Source organism: Chrysochloris asiatica, unplaced genomic scaffold (genome assembly GCF_000296735.1).
Source record: "Chrysochloris asiatica unplaced genomic scaffold, ChrAsi1.0 scaffold00114, whole genome shotgun sequence".
Taxonomy (NCBI): domain Eukaryota; kingdom Metazoa; phylum Chordata; class Mammalia; order Afrosoricida; family Chrysochloridae; genus Chrysochloris; species Chrysochloris asiatica.
In genome coordinates this window covers 2,361,511-2,385,016 of record NW_006408632.1, presented here as the reverse complement: position 1 = coordinate 2,385,016, position 23,506 = coordinate 2,361,511, and the positions used below count along the sequence as shown (strand labels likewise).

General features: G+C 40.9%; 1 protein-coding gene across 1 annotated transcript in view; it reads right to left on the bottom strand.

Annotated features, from left to right (window-relative positions):
• Nucleotides 1-23,506, bottom strand: part of CCDC85A (coiled-coil domain containing 85A) — a 318,834-nt gene that overhangs the window by 288,701 nt on the left and 6,627 nt on the right. Inside the window, exon 2 of the mRNA XM_006868021.1 lies at nucleotides 17,501-18,470. Within this exon, the coding sequence (XP_006868083.1) occupies nucleotides 17,501-18,470 (970 nt within the window). The remainder of the gene's footprint in view (nucleotides 1-17,500; nucleotides 18,471-23,506) is intronic.

Below are 23,506 nucleotides of genomic sequence, written 5' to 3'. Positions count from 1 at the left end.
AAAATGGGGCTACAATGTGCCCAGTGAAGGAGGCTTCCTGTGGAGCCTCTGCAATACATAAGACTATAGGTAGAAGCCTGAACCATATCCAGATCTCCACAGATAGGAAACTTCCGCTTGAAAGGGACAAGCAGACCAGTCTGGAACGGCTAGAAGAATAGAAGAAACTTCTTGAAAGAAATACCTACAAGAAAAATACAAAACAATAGATAGAGGCAGACGGACTGTTACTACAAGAACAAACAAGTTGTTTGCCCAGGAAACATCAAGGCAAGTGATCGGGTCCCATCAGTGCAAACCCCCTTCCAAGACTAAGACTCAGTGGGAATACACGCTCTGATTGGTGACCACGCTCGTCACGGATAAAGGGAAGTGAGGGAAAAACAACAATGAAGTGGCGAGCTAAGCCCTACAATATGGAGAGTGAAGCATTCAGCTGTTAAAAAGAGAAGGCATATGCACAAGAACACCCACACTTGCAGATAATACCCACTTGACCAGGCTTCAATGACAGGATTTCAACCAGAAGAAGAAAGAAGAGGAAAAAAAGAGTAATCTGATGCAATTTGATGAACTTGACCTACACCTATGGAAGCAGTAGACCAAAAGAGGGAACAAACTCTTACAGCAAGAATCATTCCCACCCCCTCCACACACAGAGTAGACAGGAATGGGTAACTTGTACATTGGCTACCCAAAATGGGGAGGTAGGGCTACAAAGGCAAAAAGTGACTGGCTTACAAGCTTTCAAGAGGGAACCTAGAGACAGGGGGCCTGGAAGAAGGCAGAATCTTCAGTTAGTAGCATCCAATCTGCCTAGGCAGAGTTGATGAAATTAAATGCAGATGGGTCTCTTGTGATACAATAGTGAATAATTGTTATCAGGACTGATTTTGAAGGTTGGAAATGTAAAGGTAGACATTTTATAGCAAGGAAGGAAGTGATTAACTTTTCAGTCTAGGAGCTGAGGTCCCTAGGACCATCAACGGAGAAGAGCCGAGACAGGGACCCTACCCAGAGAAACAGTGATACCTGAGATGGAGGCAGAGACAATGACGTGGAGAGATGGAGTGGCTGGGGACTCTAGACACAGAGAGGGAGAAGGGCTATGTGCTGACAACCGAGGGGCAGGCTTGCGGGGTATACCCTTAGGTTGTTTGATGATGCATGGAGGGGATTATAATCATGGCAACGTAACGATATCCAATAGGATGAATGTAAAGCTAATGGTCTCACATGTAAACTATCGCATAATTCACAATAAAAACTTAGGAAAAAAAAAAGCCATGTGAAGGAAGAAAATCAGGACTGTAGAGTGGACCGGGTAAGTTTTCCCGATAAAATTGTCTTAGGACAACTATTGTCAACCTTCAAGAATGAGCAGATGCATTGCCCTAATTGAAAAAACAAATTCCTATGCTTAACTTTCCTGGCCTGTTTCTCACCAACGCAGTTTTCAATTTTCTTAAAACTTCATTTTAAGCCCCTGTCATCATCCTATGTCCTTCAAGAAAATCTAACAAGAATACTCTTACTGTTAAATGCTATCGAGTCAGTTCCCACCCATAGTGACCCTGTATAGGGTTTCCAAGGAGTGGCTGGTAAGCTTGAAATACTGACCTTACAGTTGAAACCCACTTTGCAGCCCAGCACAATAACCCACAAAGCCACAGTAGGACTCCCAACAAGATTGTTGTTGTTGTTAAGTGTCATCGAGTCGGTTCCGACCCATAGCGACCCTGTACAGGGTTTCCGAGGGTGTAAATCTTTACGGGAGTAGAAAGCCTCATCTTTCTCCCGTGGAGCAGCTGGTAGTTTCGAAATGCTGACCTTAAGGTTCGCAGCCCGATTCGTAACCACTCCGCTACCAGAGCTCCTTCCCAACAAGATTACCCCTTTGAAATTCCTAAAACAGTTGCCATAACCTTGTGAGTTGACTGACTCCTTGCCTTGAATTTACTGGCTCAGCAGGTCCACTCAGAAGCTACTGTTTTGAAGGCACCCAAGAGTCTAAGACAAGTATATGACTGAGAGGAGGTGGCAGCAGTTACCAACTGATCTCAGGGACACGTTTAAATACATTGTGTTTAGCATAAACCCATTCATGTTATGAACTTGAACCCAATAGCAATGTCTTCTGACTGTATCAGTAGAGAAGCCTTGGTGACACAATGGTTAAAGCACTCAGCTTCCAGCCAAAAGGTCGGTGGTTCTAATCCACCAAGTGCTCTATGTTAGAAAGATGAGGCTGTTTGTTTCCATAAATATGTATAGCCTTGAAAACCCTATGGCAATTCTACTCTGTCCTACAGTGTTCTAAAGATTGGAACAGACTCAACAGCAGTGGATTATATATCAATACAATGAACCCTGGTAGCACAGTGGTTAACTGATCAGATGTTAGGCGAAAGGTCAGTTGTTCAAAACCACTAGTGGCTGGGTCCCTCCAGGAGAAAAGACTTGGCAATCCCAAGCTTGGAAACCCTATGAGGCAATTCCATCTTATCAGAATCCATTCAAGGACAACTTTTGTTTCTTTTATGAATATGATCTTACCAACTGTTTTATGAGAGGAAGAAAGAATGTTTTTTAGTACAAGTGTATGTTTTCTGTTTTTAAATATTTAAATGACTTCTTTTTAATAATAATTAGGGTTGTTATTATAGGAAAACTATCTTTCTTTTTTTTTTTTTTTACTGTCCATATATAACAAAAGGAGTTGTGGTAGTAGAGTGAATTTTATGAGCTGGGCTAATAAAATTAATCACAGGTCAGCAGTTTGAGTCTACCAGTTGCTCCACAGGAGAAAGATGAGGCTTTCTGTTCCCGTTAAGATTTACAGTCTTGGAAACTCTATATAGAGTTGCTAACAGTTGGAACCGATTCAGTGGCACACAGCCTCTACCACCGCCATATCTAACAAAGGCGCTGTAGGATAAATACTAAATACTGGACTGCTAACCACAAAGTCCTGGTGTGGTGCTGTGGGTTAATGCACCACACTGCAAAGCCATTTGAACTGCAAGGTTGGTGGTTCAAGCTCACTATCTGCTCCTGAGAAACCCAATACAGGGTTGCTGTGGGTCAGAAACGACTTGGCGACACTTAACAACAACAACCACCACAAAGTTGGCAGTTCAAACTCACCAGCTGCTCCTTGGAAACCCTATACAGGGTTGCTATGGGTCAGAACTAACTCAGTGGTACTTAACAATAATAACATATTTAACAAAACAAAAAATTAGCAATTTCAAGTCTAGTCTCATATTTTAATTAACTGTGAAACTCAAAGTCTAGAAAAAATGACTTGGGAAAAATCTGTATTAAGACCCTTGTTTGATGGATAAATTATTTTGCCCAGAAAAGTTGATAAAAGCATTTTCTGGCTTCACACAACCAGACAGTGGCAAAGTCAATTGGCTATCTCAAGTTCCAATTAGATTAAGTGTGCCATAATAACCCTTTTTATATTTTTAATTTCATGAAAAATGTAAATCAATTGTACTTTTTAAAGAAATGTCATTTTTATACACAACTAAAATATGATTTGGCTAAAGAAGTTTATCATTTTCTTTAAATAAAATTGTTTAGCACTGTGTTAAAGGAGTAAAACTTAGGCGCCACATAAGGATGGCAATCAAGTACTTTAACATATGGGTAAATTCCACAGAGATGTTCATAAGTGTAAAAGTAATTTTGATATGCTTTGTAAATAAGTGCAACAGTACCAGTCCAGTTCTCTTTTTCAAATGAATGCCTCTTACATAGACTCTGGCAAAAATAATGTTTCCATCAAAGATGGATTTATATGCTAACCCAATAAATCCCAAAGTGGGCAATTCTGAGATTTCAAAGGAAAAGAGCCAAAACAATCACGATGAAAACGTTCCGGTACATAGTTTCAGGGTAAGAAGTTCTGAAGAATTCATCTCCATGGCAGTGATAAAGGGCAATGAAAAAATGGCAATTTCCAAGTCCATTCTCTCATGGAGTTTGAAAAATTGACTCCAAACCATTTCTCATGAAAGTCACTATACTGGGGGAGCTAGTTAAGGCAAGCCACCTGGATGATGTTTATTTCTAGCTCTCCAGTTGATCCAAATTATAAATGTATTCTCTTCAGAAGTGTCCTCACATGTAAAATAAGCATCTAAATGCAGCCAGATAGCCTTCCACCACCACCTCATGGCTCTATAACTAGGGCAATTCTGGTAGGCTCTTAGTTCAGCAAAGAGGCCTGAACTACCACTCAGGAGGAGACTGGGGCCCCATTAAGGATGTATTGCCAAATAACTTCTTTTTAAGTCCTCAAAGCACCTTATTGTCTTTCAACTGCCTTTGTCTGGGAAGCAAGCACTTCTCTTCTCAGTCTCTCTTTGTTACTATAAGTAGACTCCAGTCTTACTTTTCTGTTAGTCCTGTTGAAATCCATCATCTGCAGATATGACTAATGACTTGCCTTTCAGGATCTTATTAATCTGTTTGAGTGGATGGGCGAGTTGGCACTAGCTGTCTAGGGAAATGGAAGAGACACTGAAAAAATGAGTATGTTTAATATCAATTCCCAGGAGATATTCAATGGACCAGACGACTATGAACAGAAATAAGCAATTCAGATATTCTGTCCTTTTAAATGTCATCAAAAGTGTAATGCACATATACTTTACTTCTGCCTATAGTAGCATAAATCACAATAACTGGCTTAATTAGTTTTATTTGCAGTAAGCTGAGTTATTAAAAAAATACAGCTCCTTGAGAGCAGTTGGTGTTGCCATCTGGCCAATCCCTTTGCTCCTGGTCTCCTTCCCTTCTGTTTCTTGCAGTCCAGAAGATGACACATCTCCAGACACCAGCATTTTTGTGTGAATACAAATAGGGATGTGAGGACAGGACTAAGGTCAATTCATTTTCTCAAAAGATTGCTTATCTAGAAGGAAGATGGCCTCGGGGTAGAGAGGGTCCTTGTGGGAAGAAAAGAAGTAGGAATATTGTTGGTCTCCTTGGCACTACAAGTATAGGGAATGCTCCTTTCACTAAGCACATCCATCCTGTATCAGCTGGGCACCCCATCAGGCAGAATTAGTGGGGTCCAACCCAGGGATCGCAAAGTCAGTTTAAACCATGAGGCCAGTGGTACAAACTCACCAGCGGCTTCTTGGAAACCCTATACTGGGTCACTATGAGTCAAAACCGACTCGACAGCACTTAACAACAACAACAGGATAACTACATCTTCTCTAGTGCTTCTTTGTTCCCCACTCTGGTGGCTTCTTGTCTCTAGATTTGTGAGATTTCCAACAGGAATGGTAGCAGAGTAATTTCCTATTCCATCTAGGAGGTTTTATTTTAGCACAACCCCTATCTAAAGTAGCCCCAGAATCTGTAGGATTAAATGTCTTCTTTAAGAAAATGACTTTGTGCCATGGCAGTCAGCTTAATTCCAGCCATGTTTCTCCTACTAATGGGCAATTGACCTCAGACAATTCCCTGAACTTCTTTACAAATCAGTTTTCTCATCCAGAAATAGGAAAGTTGAACTCGAAGAAACTTGAGAATACTTCATAGCTCTAAATTCTATGATTCTGTGATTTCCTAAATTAAATGTAACAACATTATCCTAATTTCTTTCTATCCTTTAGCATTAAACAGCCATCTATTGTCAATTAACTGAACTATGGTGCTGTGGGTTAATGTGCTGGACTGCAAAGCTGAACACGAACCACAAGGTCAGTGGTTCAAGTTCACCAGCTACTCCTTTGGAAACCCTATACAGGGTAGCTATGGGTCAGAACCAACTCGACAACACTGAACAACAACAACAATAAAAAAACAAATAATTATTATGCGCACATACGAGGATAGTGTGTATCTCTGGACACACATATATATACATAGGAGGAGCTATGGTAGCACAGTGGTTACATGCTTGTCTGCAGTTTGACCCCACCAGCCTCTCCTCAGAAGAAAGATATATAGCAAGTCTGCTTCTGTAAAGATTTACCTTGGAAACTCTATGGGGTAGTTTACGTTGCTCTAGAGTAGAGGTTTATGTGTCTAAATCTACTCAAAGGTAACAGGTTTATACATATACAGGAGTCCTGATAGTTCAACGATTAAGCACTTAGCAATTAACCATAAAGTCAGCGATTTGGACCCACCTAGCAGCTCGGGTAGTGTAGTGGTTACGAATCAGGCTGCTAATCTCACAGTCAGCCATTTTGTGGAAGAAAGATGAGGCTTTCTGCTCCCCTGAAGATTTACAGCCTTGGAAACCCTGTACAGGGTTCTGAGTCAGAACCAACTCCATGGCACATAACAACAGAGGAGTCCTGGTGTGGCACTGTGGGTCAATGCCCAGAACTGCAAAGTTGGTTTGAACCATAAGGTCAGCGGCTCAAGCTCACCGACAGCTCCTCAGAAACCCTATATACGGTCACTATGGGTTGGAACTGACTCAATGGCAGTTAATACCAACAACAAGCAGCTCCCAAAAGACCCGGTGATCTGCTTCCATCAAGTTTACAGCCTAGAAAACCCTAGGGGGCAGTTGTACTCTGTCATAGAAGAGCACTGGGAGTGGAAATGGACTCAACAGCACCTAATAGACATATATATATATTGTTGTTGTTGTTGTTGTTGTTAGGTGCTATTGAGTTGGTACCAACTCATAGGGACCCTATGCACAGCAGAATGAAACACTGCCCGATCCTGGGCCAACCTCACTATTGTTACCATGCTTGAGTCCATCAATCCACCTCAGTGGGGGTCTTCCTCTTTTTGTCTGACCCTCCTTACCAAACATGATATCCTTCTTCAGTGACTGGTCCCTCCTGACAACATGTCCGAACTATGAGAGACGAAGTTTGACCATCCTGGCCTCCAAGGAGCACTCAGGCTGCACTTCTTCCAACATGGATCTGTTGGTTCTTTTGGCAGCCCATGGCACTTTCAATATTCTCCTCCAACACCATAACTCAAATGCATCAATTCTTCTATGGTCTTCCTGATTTACTGTCCAGCTTTCACATGCATATGAGGTTATTGAAAATACCATGGCTTGGGTCAGGTGCAACTTTGTCCTCAAGTTGACATCTTTATATATATGTATATACGCATACATATTTATGTATATATTCACCACCAACTTTTTTTCTACTGCCTCCAAGTATAATTTATGCTTCCTATAATTTTTGAACCAACAATTACGGACACTTCAAAAGGCAGAGCTACACACAACCCAGATCACAAATGTGCTCCACAATTCAAAAGATCCTTCAAGAACTGAAGAAAAGATTAAAGGACATTTTAGTTCCTTGGAATCAATTATCAGAAGATAAAATTTAGTTTCACGTAATTATGACTACACTTGGCTGGAAAAGCCAATTCATTCAGAAGGTATTAGAGTTCACTTTCATGTTCCTGGTGATCAGAAGTTAATGAAAATATGCTACCCATGAACCAAAGAGCAGGTAATAATTGTGCTATACATATTTTGTTTGAAAGATTTTTCAAGGTAGGTATTGGCTGAAAGTGAAGGAGGAAGGAGTCTGAAACAAAAAGTCATTCAGTATCTTTAAAGTCAAGCCATTAAATGTTCTGTTAGGCTATTGGGGATCCCTGGGTGGGCGTGATGATAACGGTTAAGCACTCAGCTACTAATAGAAAGACTGGCATCTCAAATCCACCAAGAGGTGCCTTGGAAGAAATACCTGGTGACTTATTCCGATAAGATCATAGCCTTTGATCTTTCAAGAGCATACTTGTACTCTGAAATAGATGGGGTCACCATAAGTTAAAAGTCAACCCAGTATTCAGAAGAACACGAAATATAAGATATGGGGGTGAGGGGTTGCACATAAGAAAATAGAGAGAAACAAGGCCCAAATAACTGAAATAGCGTTTTTTAGCAATTATCAAACCCAATTTTTCTCCATAACATGCAAGGGGGCTTCAAACAGTTCATGGAAAAATGAAATTAAAAGATAATGAGGCAAACCCCCTTCCAAGACTAAGACTCAATGGGAATACACAAGCAGACACGTGCTCTGACTGGTAACCACATTGGTCACCGATAAGGGGAATTGAGGGAAAAACAGCAATGAAGCTGCGAGCTAAATCCAACCACATTCAATACACTCCCATGAACCTGAGTGGAGACCTAGTTGGCCAGCAGTTTGGCAAGACGTGAGGACTCTGGGGCCCAGAGTCAGTGACAGCCACAGAGGACTAGAGTGGAGAATGAAGCGTCCAGCTGATGAGAAGAGAGGGCATATGCACAAGAACACCCACACTTGCAGATAATACCCACTTGACCTGGCTTCAATGACTGGATGATCAGAGCTCAACTAGAAGAAGAAAGAGGAGGAAAAAAGAGTAATTTGATACAATTTGATGAACTTGACCTACACCTATGGATGCAGTAGCTCAAAAGAGGGAACAAATCTTTACAGCAAAGATCATTCCCATACACATAGTAGACACAGGAATGGGCAACTTGGACATTGGTGATCCAAAATGGGGGGAGGGGGCTACAAAGACAAGAAGTGACTGGCTTACAAGCTTTCAAGTGGGACTAGATCCAGAGGGCGAAGAGGAAGGTAGAATCTCCATTTAGTAGTATCCAACCTGTCTGGGCGGGGCTGATGAAAGGAGATGGGGATAGGTCTCTTGTGGTACAAAAGTGAATAACTGTTATCAGGACTGACTGTGAGGGTTGGAAAGGTAAAGGTATACATTTTGTAGCAAAAGGAGGAGAGTGGTTGACTTTGCAGTCCAGGAGCAGAGGCCCCTGGGACCATCAAGAGAGAAGAGCGGAGAGCAGCACCCTACCCAGAGAAACACTGATGCCAGAGATGAAGGCAGAGATGATGATGTGGAGAGATGGAGTGGCTGGGGACTCTAGACTCAGAGAGGGAAAGGGGCTGTGTGCTGATGACTGAGGGGCAGGCTTGTGGGGTACACCCTTTGGTTGGTTGATGCATGGAGGGGATTGTAACCATGGCAATGTTATGATATACGATAGGATGTATATAAAGCTAATGTTCTCCCATATAAACTATCACATGTTGTTGTTGTTGTTGTTATGTGCCATCGAGTCGGTTCCGACCCATAGCGACCCTGTATAGGGTTTCCGAGGGTGTAAATCTTTACGAGAGTAGAAAGCCTCATCTTTCTCCCGTGGTGCAGCTGGTAGTTTCAAACCGCTGACCTTAAGGTTCGCAGCCCGATTCATAACCACTACGCTACCAGAGCTCCTATCACATAATTTACAATAAAATAGTTTAAAAAAAAAAAAAAAGATAATGAAAAGATAATGGAACACTTCCATGAACTTTCTGAAGCCCCCATGTTATCTTGTCTCCTAGAAAAACCTACAGAGATCTAAATAACTGAACATTTGAAGGGGGAAAATTAACCCCTTGCCATAACACAGGATAGGACAGAGTGAAAATCTCCCATGGGTGTTTCAAGGCTGTAATCTTTTCAGAAGCCTACTACTACATCTTTTTCCTACAGAGAAGCTGGTGGATTTAAATCACTTATCTTTCAGTTAGCAGCCAAACAACCACTGTGCCACCAAGATCCCTTAAATGAATATATGACTGGTTTTCAATCCAGAGCCAGAACAGAGTCCCAAGACTTCTGGTACCTTCCCGTAATGATTTTAATCACTCCCTTCCTTGCCTCAAAATGTCTACCTTTATATTTCCCGTAATGATTTTAGCCCTGACTCTTTGTTAAGTGAAAAGAGTATATGATGCAGCTGTGTGTAAATAACCTAGTGATTGCCGTTCATTTTAGGGAGGACAAACCTGCATCACCTTCACTGAGAGGACAAGGCAACCTGCTATTCCTCTGCCATTTCCCCTCTTCTAAACACCTCTTCTGCCTCTCAGCTGCTTGAGGGCTATTTCTGCTGGAAACACTTGAATGGCACTCTGAACAGGAGGCAATCTGTGTGAGGAGCAGCAGTAACTTGAGCCTCACTCTTTTACAGATTAGAGACTCTTAGAAATTAGAGTTTAGATTTCATGTCTGTATTCTCAAGAGTCCTATGCTTTACTCTCGAGATTGAGTCTCAAATTTTCTAGCACTCCTAAAAGCCAGCCCATTTCAGAACACGAAACTATTCTTAACACTTCCCAGAATCAAATGCAAAATAAATAATATATTTTTAAATATACACAATGCTCCCCATAAATGGTATGCATTAAAGTACTATTAAAGGCAACTTGGTTGTGCCAAAGTACTCAAGAACCAAGTATTTTTAGTTCTTATAATATTGAAATAATACCACAATCATCTAAAGTATTATTGTAATACATTATTATACTATAGAGCCAGGAGTACTGGTGTGGCGTTGTAGGATAAGCACTGGACAGCTAACAGCAAGGTTGGCAGTTCAAACTCATTAGCCACTCCTCAGAAACCCTATCTGGGTCACTAAGAATCAGAACCAACTTGATAGCACACAATACCAAGAACAATAAACAACAGATAGCCAGATAAACACATTTTTTATCAGGGTGGTTATCCAGTTTCCTAAGCTATGAAAGTCTATCAGAATAAGCAAAACAGTAGTGAGAACATACGAGGAGAACAGAACAGTTAAAAGCAGGTCTACTGAGAACAGCAAGTAGTATAGCTAACAGCATGGTCGTTAACAGTCACTAGAAGTAACTAAGAATATCTGCTTTTTAAAAGACAGATATTGGGAGGGAAAAAGGAAGGGCCATCTGATGCTATTTAATATGCGGATATTATATAAGATATAATGGAAGATAGCATAATATAAGATACATAAACATAAAATATCAGAAGTAATTTTTTAAAGTTTTAGGACTTCAGATGATAAACTTCAGTCTGGAAAACTTACTCCTATTAAGCATACACTGGCCCAGTGATGCTATTCAAGTTAAACACTGACTTCATTATTTTCCTAACCTTTTGGTAATGTTTGCCTTCACGCTCTTATTTCTGACCTAGGGAGCTTACTCAGATCACTGTCCCAGTGCCTCCAGACTAAGCTATCATTATTTGGAGTAAATATATAACCCTATAGCAAATCACCATATTTATATTCATCTGACACTTGTGAAAAGTTGTTACCTGATGAAATGATGTAACTTGCCATAACTCTTGAATCCCCCATGTTTTCTGCTAAATTATTTTAGTTAAAAAGACAAAGGGATCACTAATTCAATGACCGTATTTTTTTCTATTGTATTTTCTGAAAAGTTGTAATGAGCCATACAATATAACTATTTGTTTCAATTGAGTCTAAAGGAAATTACTATCATCAGCTGAAAGGGTTTTTTGGTTTACTTCATGACAACAAATGGCTTATGGGACTGGATACTGCCTACATTTGCACATTTGTCTGATAACACAGAATCAACTGATTATTTGGTATTGTTCAGATGCAATATTAAAATTATTAACTTTAATATATAAATATATACATAGCATACATATATACAAACATACACATAGTATACATACATGACATAAGTGATAGATAGTTCTTGTTGCATGCATTGTGTCTGTCCTGACTCACAGCAAACCTGTTTAAGGATTCCTAGGAGTAGCTGCTGATCTTGCGGTTCGCAGTCCAGTGCTCATGCTCTATCACCATGCCAGGACTTCAGATAGATAGTAATCTCCTTCTGGAGAAGACTCAAATGTAAAGAATGTTTATGTTGGTGTTGCTAGTAATTGCTTTCGAGTTGGCGCAGACTAGTAGCAACCCTTTATAGGGTTTCTGAGGAGTAGCTGGTGGGTATGAAGTGTTGACCTTGTGGTAAGCAATTCAGTGTTTAATCGACAGCTCCAGACCAGGACTCCAAAGAATGTTTACAGCTTTCTGCTATTACTGTCAATACATTTGACAATCTTATGTTCTTCTACACACACACACACACACATGGAGTTCTGGTGTGGCACTGTAGGACAAGCACTGGACTGCTAGCCACAAGGTGGGCATTTCAAACCTACCAGCTACTCCGCAGAAACTCTATACATGGTCCTACACTATCCTTTTCTAAGCCATCTTCCAATGATAGTTCACTTCTCAGCTATTTTGAAATCTTAAACTATACTGCCAATACTAAGCTTACTGCATCATTAAATCAAAATATATTCTTATGATAAAATACAATATGATTTTCATATACAAATTAAAAATATTCAATTCTATTTTTAAAAACTTCTTATAGTGATGTCCTATTGAAGTATATATAGACTACCATATTACTATATTGAAGATTAAAGAAGAAAAACCATTATCTAGTTTTTAACTATCTGTTAGTTCACACATCAGAAAATATATTTGGAAGACCTAGATTAAAATCTGTTCTGGTATTCTAAAACTGTAACTTGAAAATTTTTTCTCAAAAGACATTCAGTTTCTACTATCACAATTATTTCATAAAGGAGTTTTCTGACTTTTTCTAAGCAAAATAAAAGATTTATGAGAGTGATGGTTCATGCTATAGTGCATCACTATTTAATTTACAGACATGCTTCAGAGAGATCCTGCTGGCTTCTTCCACATACAGGTTATCTTAGACAAGGCCATTTTGTGTTATCAGCATTTTTTGTTTACACATTAGTAACCTCAGCAGAGAATAAGGAGCAGTTTTAAACCTCAGGGTAAATCCGATAAAGTGGGAGATTTGAAATGCAGTATCCTTCTCACAGGAAATACTTATTTGCATTGTAGGCATTGTAGGATCCCACCATCCACTTCTACTGTAAATGAGTTACAAACCCATGTTCTCCGTTTTCCATCTGGATGAGGTTTTAGAAAGTAAAACAGTCAAACAAAAAAAGTAAGCCACTCATATACTAGACTCTTTCCAAAGTAATCTACCAATCCTATCCATTAAAAACACAAATGTTGAACCTATTCCAAAGTGGTGTGTTATCAGACAGCCTTGTCCAGAGATAGGAGAAGTGATGTTTGTCACTAACCTCAGTTTTTCTCACACTGCACCCTGGAATGTAGCAAAGGAAGGGTGGAGTTAACTCTTCACAGGAAGCCTGGGTGCTTGAAAATTCCTTGGCACTGTGTTGTTCAACAGTCAGCCACTCCTTTTGTCACTGCCTTCGAGTTAATTCCAATTCATAACAACCTTATGAGACAAAGTAGAATAGCCCCAGAGGATTTCCAAGGCTATAAATTTTTACAGAAGCAGACTGCCACATCTTTCTCCTGGGAAGGAGCTTGTGGGTTTCAACAGCCAACATTTTGGTTAGCAGTCAAGCGCTTCACCATTCTATCACCATGGCTTCCTGTCACTCTTTTAAGGCAGTGGTTTTCATGCTGGGCTGCTCATTAGAAGCTCCTTAGGGCCCTTTCTAAAATATGCCCAAGACCTGTGCCAGACTAAACCAACTGAATTTGCCTCTCTGATTGTGGGGGCCAAACACTGGTATTTTTTCAAATGACCACTGTATTTTAATATGCAGACAGGTTGAAAATCACTGCTTTAGAGTGGCTGATACTCAACAGGGTGTACTTTGTCCTCCCTGGGAATTCTGGCAATATCTGGAGACATCTTGGATTATCACAAATGGAGAATTGCTAGTGGGCAGAGGCTAAGGCCTGGCAGTACAAGTCATTTGGAATCAGCTGTTAACCTAAACAATGATGGTTCAAACCTACACAGAGACATCACAGAAGACAGGCCTGATGAACTGCTTCCATAAAATCACATTAAAAACAACAACAAAACTATGAAGCAATTCTACTCTTTAACACAATGAGTTTCCATGAGTCAATCATTTATAAAACCATTTGTTATGTGCCATTGAGTCGGTTCTGATAACCCTGTATAGGGTAAAAGCTATCTGTCAAAAAAGCAAGTATCTGTAACAAAAACAGGGGAGTGGTTAATTTTATACAGTCCAAAAACAGAGGACCCTAGGATCATCAAGAGAGAAGCACACAAGCAGAATGCGGGACCTTATCCAGAGAAGCACAGCACCAGAGATGGAGGCAGAGATGGGGGCATGGAGAGGGGGAGTGGCTGAGGACGCTAGATTCATGGACTAAGAAGAGAGGGACTAAGAGCTGGTGGCCAGGAGGCTGACTTGCAGAATGTGCCCTTTAGAGATGTAAATTATTATATATGCCTGAGTGGTTTTTTTTTTGTTTGTTTGTTTTTTAAAAAGCTAAAGTGGATAGAACAAAATACTGTTAACTGATGGTACATGGAGGGGATTATAATCATTGTAATGAAAAAAGGTGTATGATTTGTTGAATGTAAAACTGATGGTATGCCCTGTAAACTTTCACTCAATCCACAATAAAAACCTTAAATAAAAAAATAATAATAATAATTTTTTAAAACATCAAGTGTCTGCCCGCTGATACCAGGTAGCAAAATTCCTTCGTTTCATGATGGAAGGTGGCACTTTTATCTAAAAAGAATTCAACCCAATCCTGGATTTAAATGGAATCAAGTGAGGGAACTCCCCATTCTCAAAAAATGAGGCTTTTAGTCAGAGCAATTTATAGCTATAAGAGACTATTCAATTACTTTATTCACAAATCTGAAATACAACAAGCAACTTTATTGAGTAGAAAGAATGCCTTAATGTCTAAAGATGTGTTGAAATGACTTTATATTTACAAATGGAGCTCTACAAATTGGGAAAAAAAATAATTGAATAATAATTCCTAAAACAATAAATGTATTCATGAGTATTTTGATCACCTAAGGGAAGATTTTCTTTTTCTGTTTGTTTTGTTTTTGCCTTTATTTTTTAATCAATTATTAATTAAGAAATGAATATTAGGACTTAGATTTTTTTAACAGAAGAAAAAATGAAATTCATCTTTAAATTTCAGTCAGAGAGGAGCCAACTAGTTTAACCAAAGGAAAATCTTGGACAAAAGTTAATCAGCTACTTTGTAAATAAAAGTACAACAGGATATAAAGATGCTCAATGCAGCACTAAGACAACAATCTTCTCACTGATATTCCCTCAGTGTGTATATGTGTGTATGTGTACTGGAAGGAAATATACATACGTAGAGGTAGGACAATTCCATTATCTTTTCATTCCATTTTTCCAAGGATGTTCTGAAGACCTCTTGTATTTAATCTGCTTTTTTCTCTCCATTTGCTTCCAACTGCTTTTTGTTCATGAAAAAGAAATGCCAGTGCTCATCCAAAACACTCAGCTCTCAAAACAACCTCAACCAGAATGACTCTTGAAATATTTGCAATTTGGAATTACCTCGCTACTGTTTCCTATCTGTTCACAAACCAATGACTCAAATAAATTGTGTGGGGATTTAAAAATATGAAAAAGCATGTCTTATCATCCATATCAAAAATTAATTTGTAACGGCAGGATAAAAACAAGCTACTGATGCCCAATGCCCAAGATTATAGGCTAATGATCCATAAACATCTCATTGTACCACTTCATTTTCCAATTAACAAAATGCAATGAAATAAAAATACACAGCAAATATACTACAAATATACTCAGTGAGGAGAACAACTCTCAGCAGAAGAATTGTCACTTAGGCTGAGAATACTTGAAGTAGACACAAGAATTAAACTACTAGATCATTCTTTCATAATGCATCTAGGTTATATCAAAGTTTTAACTAAATAAAGTTATCAAATCATAAGAAACAGTTGCCAGATTCATTAAATTTATGTGAATACAAGCAAAAATAAGCTATACGTAATGCCATCCGTATCTAGAGATACACCTTAATTTCTGCAAAGCATTGCTCAAACGTCACACCTAAAAGCTTTCCTTGTAAGTGAAATAATACACTGATTAAATCAAAGGAGTTCTTTATTTTAAAAAAACTCTTTTGTAGAGAAAAGAATGGTTTTATAGGTGAACCACCAACTCCTAAGTGTTTTCTTTTTGGTTCAAGATACAAAGTTTTCTTAAAATAGTACGCTACTATATTGATTTCCTAAGCTCATTAAAAAGTAATCAAGAAATGGAAAAGTCATTATCCCCTAAAGATAAGCTTCATGGCCAATGGCCCATCTTATGATTGTCACATGCAACCAAATATCTTTTTAAATGACTTTCATCTCTTGTAGACAACTGAGTAGCCGCCCAGGCTGCCCACAGCAATTGGGGCAGCATCTCCATTGCTCTTGGAAGGAGCGAGTGAAGGTTCACTCAATCTGGCACAGGTGAATTGGCTTCTCTCAGCCTCCACCTTCCAATAGAAACAACTGAGAAAGCAGTATCTTCCCATCTTTCTCACTCTCTCTAGTTCCATCTGTGTTTAAAAGAACATTGGATGCATTCGAAGTCAAGCTTCAGTAGTCAGTTTTCAGCACTATGAGAAGAGGATTAGGATGAAATGGCATCCAACAGGTAAATCCCCAAGTACAATATTGAAAATGAACCCCTTCATGTGACTGCTAAAATTGGCAGCCTCCTCCAGCACTGCTCAGAGCTGACTGCAGAGACACACAGCGCTTTTGAGTAGCAAAAACCTCAGATATTTTGAATGGAAAAAAACCCACATTTTTATAATACAAATCATTTTAGCTCTAATTCAACCACAGGTAATTTAAAAGGATGGTGTGATTTATTTATTTTTTGAAGAAGCCATTTTTTCCTCTCTCTTGAGTTTAAAGAGGTTTCAGGACCAATATGTAGAAAATTAAGGCTCTTCCAAAAGGAGATGCAATGAGGTTCAGAGCCACCTCAGTAAATGCAAAGTCATTATACTTAGGAACATGCAAATATATCTGTATATTTTAAAGAGGTACTTTTAAACAGCATAAAGGGAAAAGAGGTCATCTATTGTAATGGAAAAAATACACAGTATTCAGAATATATTTGAGGGAGTTTAGTGAAGGGGTGGGTGGATTCTGAGTGAGTAGACAAGGTAAACTTTTGATGCATTTGAAACCTAAAGAAAAATAATATTCCTAGTCCCGTAACCATGCTCTGGTCCCCATAACAATGGTGGGAAAACCCTGAAGGTACAGTAAGGCATACTGACAGGCATTCAGACAAAAGACATCAAGACTATTTAGAAACACAATATTCCTTTTTTTTTTTAAGTTGTTATAGTGTTTCACAATAAATATTCATTCTTTCTTGCATTTACACTATTAACTAGATTCAAAAATCTTTTGGTCACCATTTCACAAATGAACCCTAGAAGGAAATTGCACACAACTCAGAAAATGCTCAAATTCAAGATGGAAGAATGGTGAAATGGCTCTACTGTACCTTCAATACACACAGATTGTGCCCTGACTACCCAGGGTCCTATGTTTCTCTTCCTCCTCTAAACCCTCATCCCCAAACTTCTCCAAGATTACTGATAACTATAAATTAAAAACAAGTAAAGGAGAAAAAACACATGATTTGGGGCAAACTTTTTCTCTTCTTGCACACACACCCCCACTTCCTCAGGCACTTTCTAATATGTTTGGAATGTCCTTCACCATTCAGAACTCTCAAGAGACAAAGATCCCCAGCACTACTGACCCACCGTTCATGCTGCTGTAGATGCTCCGGTGATGGGGTGACAGGTCGTCTGGGGCCTGCCTGCGGAGTGTGCCTTCCCTGCTGCCTCCACTGCTGCCGCCGCCACTGCCGCTGCCTCCACCTCCCATGTGTTTGTGATCCGGACTTCCCCCATAATGCTGTTTGAGATGCTCGGGGCTGGTGCCCCTGACTCTGGGAAGATGCTCAAGGCTCCCACTGAGGGCATGTTTCTGCAGATGCTCTGGACTCCCTCCGCTGTGCCTGGCATGCTCAGGGCTGCTCCCTGGCCTGTGCTTCTGGAAGTGTTCAGGGTTCCCACTCAAGACGTGTTTGGGCAGTGTTTCGGGACTGCCTCCCGGGTGTGGGTGCCTTTGCTGTTCCGGGCTGCCCTTACACAAGGGTTTGTGGTGCTCGGGGCTGGGTCCTTTGAGAGCTTTGGGATGATCAAGGGTCCCAGAGGCCCTGGGTTTTGGTAGGTGTTCAGGGCTGGCACTCCTGTGCTTTGAGTGCTCAGGGCTGCCCTCGCCACGGGGCTTCTGCAGGTGCTCAGGGCTGCCGCTGCTCACGTGGTGCTTATGATGGTCAGGGCTGTCAGTGCTACCTGTGCTAGAGGTGCTGCTGCCGTCACCCACATCTCTCACGTAGGGCGCGGTGGAGGCCGCAAGCTGGCAAAGGCTGGCCTGGCTGTCTATGGAGCAGCGGCTGCCGGCACAGCCCGCACCCTTCTCTTCATCCAGCAGCACACAGAGCTCTTTGAGCTCCATGTTCTCCTTCACCACCTCCTCCTGCTTCACCTCCAGCTCTTTCAGCTTCTGCAGGTATAAGGCCACTTCCTTGTGCATCACGCCGGCCGTGTAGCGGCCCAGTCTCTGCCACTCCCGGGAAACCCTCTTGCCTTTCTGCCGGTCATCATCCAGGAAACAGCAGAGGTCTCTCAGTTCCTGGTTGTCCTCTTGGAGTTTCTGGTTGATATCCTGAAAGAGAGACACAGCTATTCAAGGGAGGTGTCCATGGGAAAAGTCATCAGGCTTAGACTTCCTGGGAGGAGGAGAGCCTGCAAATGTGATTGTAATGTAGAAGATGGGGGGACAAGGGGGTATGCTGAAGCTGAAAGTGTATGTCACTATCCATAAAAATAAAAAATAATAGCTATTAATTATGTTTTCTGCATAAAGCTTTGCTTGCTCACTTAATCATTACCAAAACCCTTCTTGTTAGATGCCACCAACTCTCACTCCTCCCCCTATTCATGGTTGACCCCACACACAATTAACAAAATGCTGCAGGATTCTGTGCACAGGATGCAGATCAGACCACTGCCATCCACACAGTTTTCAGTGACTGATTTTCAGAAAGAGATCACCAGGACTTTCTTCCTACTTCATCTTATTCTGAAAGCTCTGCTAAAACTGCTTGGAATTATGTTGTTGGGTGTTGACAAGTCAACAATTATAATGACCCTATGCACAACCAAACAAAATAGTGTCTGGTCCTACACTATCCTGACAATTGTTATGTTTGTATCACACCAGTGCACAAGCCTCCACTGGCAAATAACTGTGGCTGCACTCAGGGCACACGAACCAGGTATCAAACCCAAGCCTCCCACATGTTGTTGTTGTTGTGATGCGCCGTGGAGTCGGTTCCGACTCATAGCTACCCTGCACAGGGTTTCCGAGGCTGTAAATCTTTACGGGAGCAGAAAGCCTTATCTTTCTCCTGTGGAACAGCTGGTAGTTTCGAACTACTGACCTTGCGGTTTGCAGCTGAATTCATAACCACTATGCTACCAAAGCTCCTTTGCCTCCCACATAGAAGGTAAGAATGCTATCACTTAACCACTCAGTACCTTTGGTGGTAGTGGTGGTGGTGGTATACTGAGGAGTCCATTCTGACTCACAGCGACCCTGTATAGGGTTACCAAGGCTGTAAATATTTATGCAAACAGAAAGCCTCATCGTTCTCCCATGGAACAGCTGGTAGTTTCGAACTGCTGACCTTGAAGTTAGCAGCCTGACTTGTAACCGCTATGCTACCAGAATCCCATAGCCACTGTCTTTGTTGTTGTTTTATTGTTGTTAAGTACTATCAATCAGTTCCTACCCATAACAATCCTGTATAGGATTTCTGAGGAGGGGCTGGTGAGTTTGAACCACTGACTTTGCAGTTCAAACAACTTTGCAGTGCAGCACATTAATGCACAATGCCATACCAGGATTCCAACCATTGACTTTAGGGAATATTCATTAGTACGGCTCTTTTATAGTTGGAAAAACTAGACCTCACAAAGCTTCACTGTCCAAGGTCATCCTGCCAGTAATTGGGGAGCAGCCAGTGAATTACTAGTAAATCAGTCAGGAGAAAAACTAGGCTCCTCTGCTTACCCTCAATGAAGAGCATAGGCTGCTTGTGACCTGGGAAATGTTAGCCAGCATGGAGTAAAAAGCTTCCTAGGATTTCAGTGATACTCTCATTCTGCAAGCCTTTCCACAGAGCAAACAATCAAAGCCACTGAGATTCCTATCCCATGGTATGGGATGCGCAGCCCCACTTTGGCCACTAGGAAAATGCACACTTACCCTCTAGTGACATTTCAGCCCTGTACATTGTAGCCCTATTTGATACACTCCTCTGGCTGTCTCCTAGACATCTCATACTTAATTCAAACAACACTGAGCTCTGAGTTTCCACACACAAAGACCATCTCAACTCTACACCTCTCAGCAAGTACCACTCCCATCTATCCATTTCCATAGCAACCTGGGGTTATCCCTGACAGCTCCATCTCCCTTACCCTCTATTTCCAAGTCAAACAAGTTCTCCAGACTTGCCCTCATCTTGTCACTCTCCTGCTTAAAACCCTGTAATGGCTTCCCACTGCCCCTAACATAAATGCAAAATCCTTACAAGTTTCACAAGACTTCATTCTTCCTAGGCCCTTCTTTAACATAAGCTCATATTTTAACTTGCTTCATTCACAAATCTCTAGTAAGCATCTTTTATTGCTGGGTATTGACCTAGGTTCTAGGGATGTATATCAGTGGACATAACCAAGGTCCAGACAACCTAGAGTTTTCATTCTGGTGAGGAAGGCTGACAAACAAACAAACAAAGTATATAGAGAGATAGTATAATATCACACAGAGGAAAGTCCTGGGAAGAAAAATAAAACAGATTAAAGGAGACTTTTTTTTTTTTTTTTTTTAAGGTGGAACACCCATGCAGAGGTGACAACTGGGCAAAGACCAGACTAAAATGAGGGAGTAAACCATGCAAACATCTATGGGAAGATTCCTGGCAGAGAGAAAGGCCTTGAAACAATCTTGGAAAGGCTTGATGTTCTTGAGTGGAAGCTAGGCCAATGTGCCTAAAAGACAGTGAGCAAGAGGGTGGAGATGGGAAAGAAGAGCAGATGGGGCCCCAGGGGCAGAGACAAGCCAGGAGATGCCTACACAAGTGCAGAGGGCAGAGGTGGCTTAGAGGCATGATAGCAGTGGAGCAGAAGAAAACACCATCTCATTCATGCACAGAGTCCGATCACTGCTGACCTTGCTACTGATCCTCAAAGGCCAAATCCTTTCCCCTTTGACTGGAAACACTTTCCTTCAGTCTTCTGCACCACCTCAGGTCCCACATTAAAAAGTCACTTCTCCATAGTCCTCTAGTCCCAGCCTAAAGAAGACCTCCGTCTAGGCTCTATCATCACCACTCTGGACTTTTCCTCCATTTATTGTTGTTGCTAGGTGCCATAGAGTCAGTACCAACTCATAGCGACCTATGTACAACAGAACGAAATACTGCCCGGTCCTGGGCCAATCTCACAATTGTTGCTATGCTTGAGCCCACGGATGCTGCCACTTTGCCAATCCATCTAGCTGGGGGTCTTCCTCATTTTCTCTGACCCTCCACCTTACCAAACTTGATATCCTTCTCTAGCAACTGGTCCCTCCTGACGGTATGTCCAAAATATGAGAGATGAAGTTTGGCTAACCTGGCCTCCAAGGAGCACTCTGGCTGCCCTTCTTCCAACACAGATCTGTTGGTTCTTTTGGCAGTCCATGGCACTTTCAATATTATCCTCCAACACCATAACTCAAAAGCATAAATTCTTCTACAGTCTTCCTTATTCACTGTCCAGCTTTCGCATACATATGAGGTTATTGAAAATACCATGGCTTGGGTTAGGCGCACCTTCATACTCAAGCTGACATCTTTGCTCTTCAACATTTTTAAAAGGTCTTGTGCGTTGCACTTATTGTAATTTGCAACCACATCTTTATGAGCTTTTGCTATTAGTTCCAGCCTTTAACCTCACTCGAATAGATTTGTTCTATTCTCTTTCCCTTCATGTATCCACAGCACAGCACTCTCATGGTAGATACCTGAAACTAAGGAATTCTAAAAACTTGTGGTTAAATGCCCACTGACTCTCCATTCATACACAGAGTAAAGTGTCTAAAAAGAGGGCTCTGAACTGTTTTTTCACGCACTGTGCTCTGGTAGGGATGACACAGGGTTTTACAGTGGTTCTAACCAAGCCTTACCTTGATTTATGAAGCCTGAAAATCGCGGAGTCTTGTGGCTCTACCATGTAATCCAAAATGAGGGGTACTTTAAAGAGAAGATTTACTTGTCTTAAACTGGGTTTGATTCCAATACTTCCCCTGATTATAAACTATAAAAATATGCTGTAAAACATCAGTTCCTTCCTGAGAGTCAAGAGATCTAAGATGGGAGTGAATACCAACATGTGCGGAAGAAGAGCAACTGTGCCGCTTAGTTTTCAACTCGAATTCTAATTCTTACCATAACCAACAACCCCTGTTTCTTTGCTTCTAATGGTTTTCTCTTCCTGTGCTTCCCACTTTCCTACCCAGCCTCCCTGTGTTGGTGTGGTCATCTCGTCCTCTATCCTGCCTCAGCCTGCTCCAACTCAAGCTCTCCTGGGTCAGTCTTTCCAAGTACACCCTGTATGTTAGCACTCTTCTACTTATCAACCACCATCACCTCCACTTCGGGGCAGGAAAGAAGGGATGATTAAACCTTTTGTCTAAGACTGAAGGTCTTCCAGACCTGGATCTCTTCTGGCTTTCCACTTGTAGCTACTTATGGGCTAATTATGTACCCCAACTATGTCTGTGCTAGATCAACTAGGAAATATCTTTCTCCCTCCCAGATGAATTTACCTTAGTGGGAGAGAGGCTTCTGGGAAGTCTTCTATAGCACTAGAAGTTCCTGGCACTGCTCTGTGAATCACTGAAGTAACTTTCTCAGGCAGTGCTTAATGCCTGTAACACTTAAATCTCTGGGCCTGGGCCAAAAGAGGCTATGGCTAAAGAAAAGGATTTTTTATTATTGCCTTTAGTAGGCCTCTGCTATGCTAGAGTCTGCAGTAACAACAGAATAAAGTAATAACAGAATAAATAAACCCCTGATGTTGATGCTTTAAGAAAAATCAGAAGCTGTGGTTAGTCTGGAAAAATAATAATAAGGAAAATTAATCTTTCCAAATTTCAAAATAATTCACCATTTGCTTTAATACTAGTATTGGATAAAAACTTCAAGCCATTTTTATCTTCTTCCCATTTTTTCAAATGATTCTCCATCTAAAAATATTTCCTTTTGAGTATCTTGCAACCATTCCTGATTTCTCCAAGATTGGAAAGTAAACAGGCTCTATCCTCACTAGAATAGATTTAGTTGGTGCTGGTGAGCAAGTCAATGCTTATTCCACTGCAACACCAGGACTGCTTAAAGCATAAACCCCCACACACATATTGTAATCTTACAACTCCTGCCCCACTTGCAACTACTGAGCCTGTGGATAAAGAAGAATTGTTTTAAACTATTATCATTTATTACTTTTATGTATTGGGGTGGGTGGGAGAGTTAGGGAGCAAAGAGGGAAATTACTGAGCTACATATACAAAGGTTCAGTCCCTCAAATGCGCCCCTTCAGGAATCTGCGTCAGTACAGCCTAACTGTTAGTATATATATATATATATATAT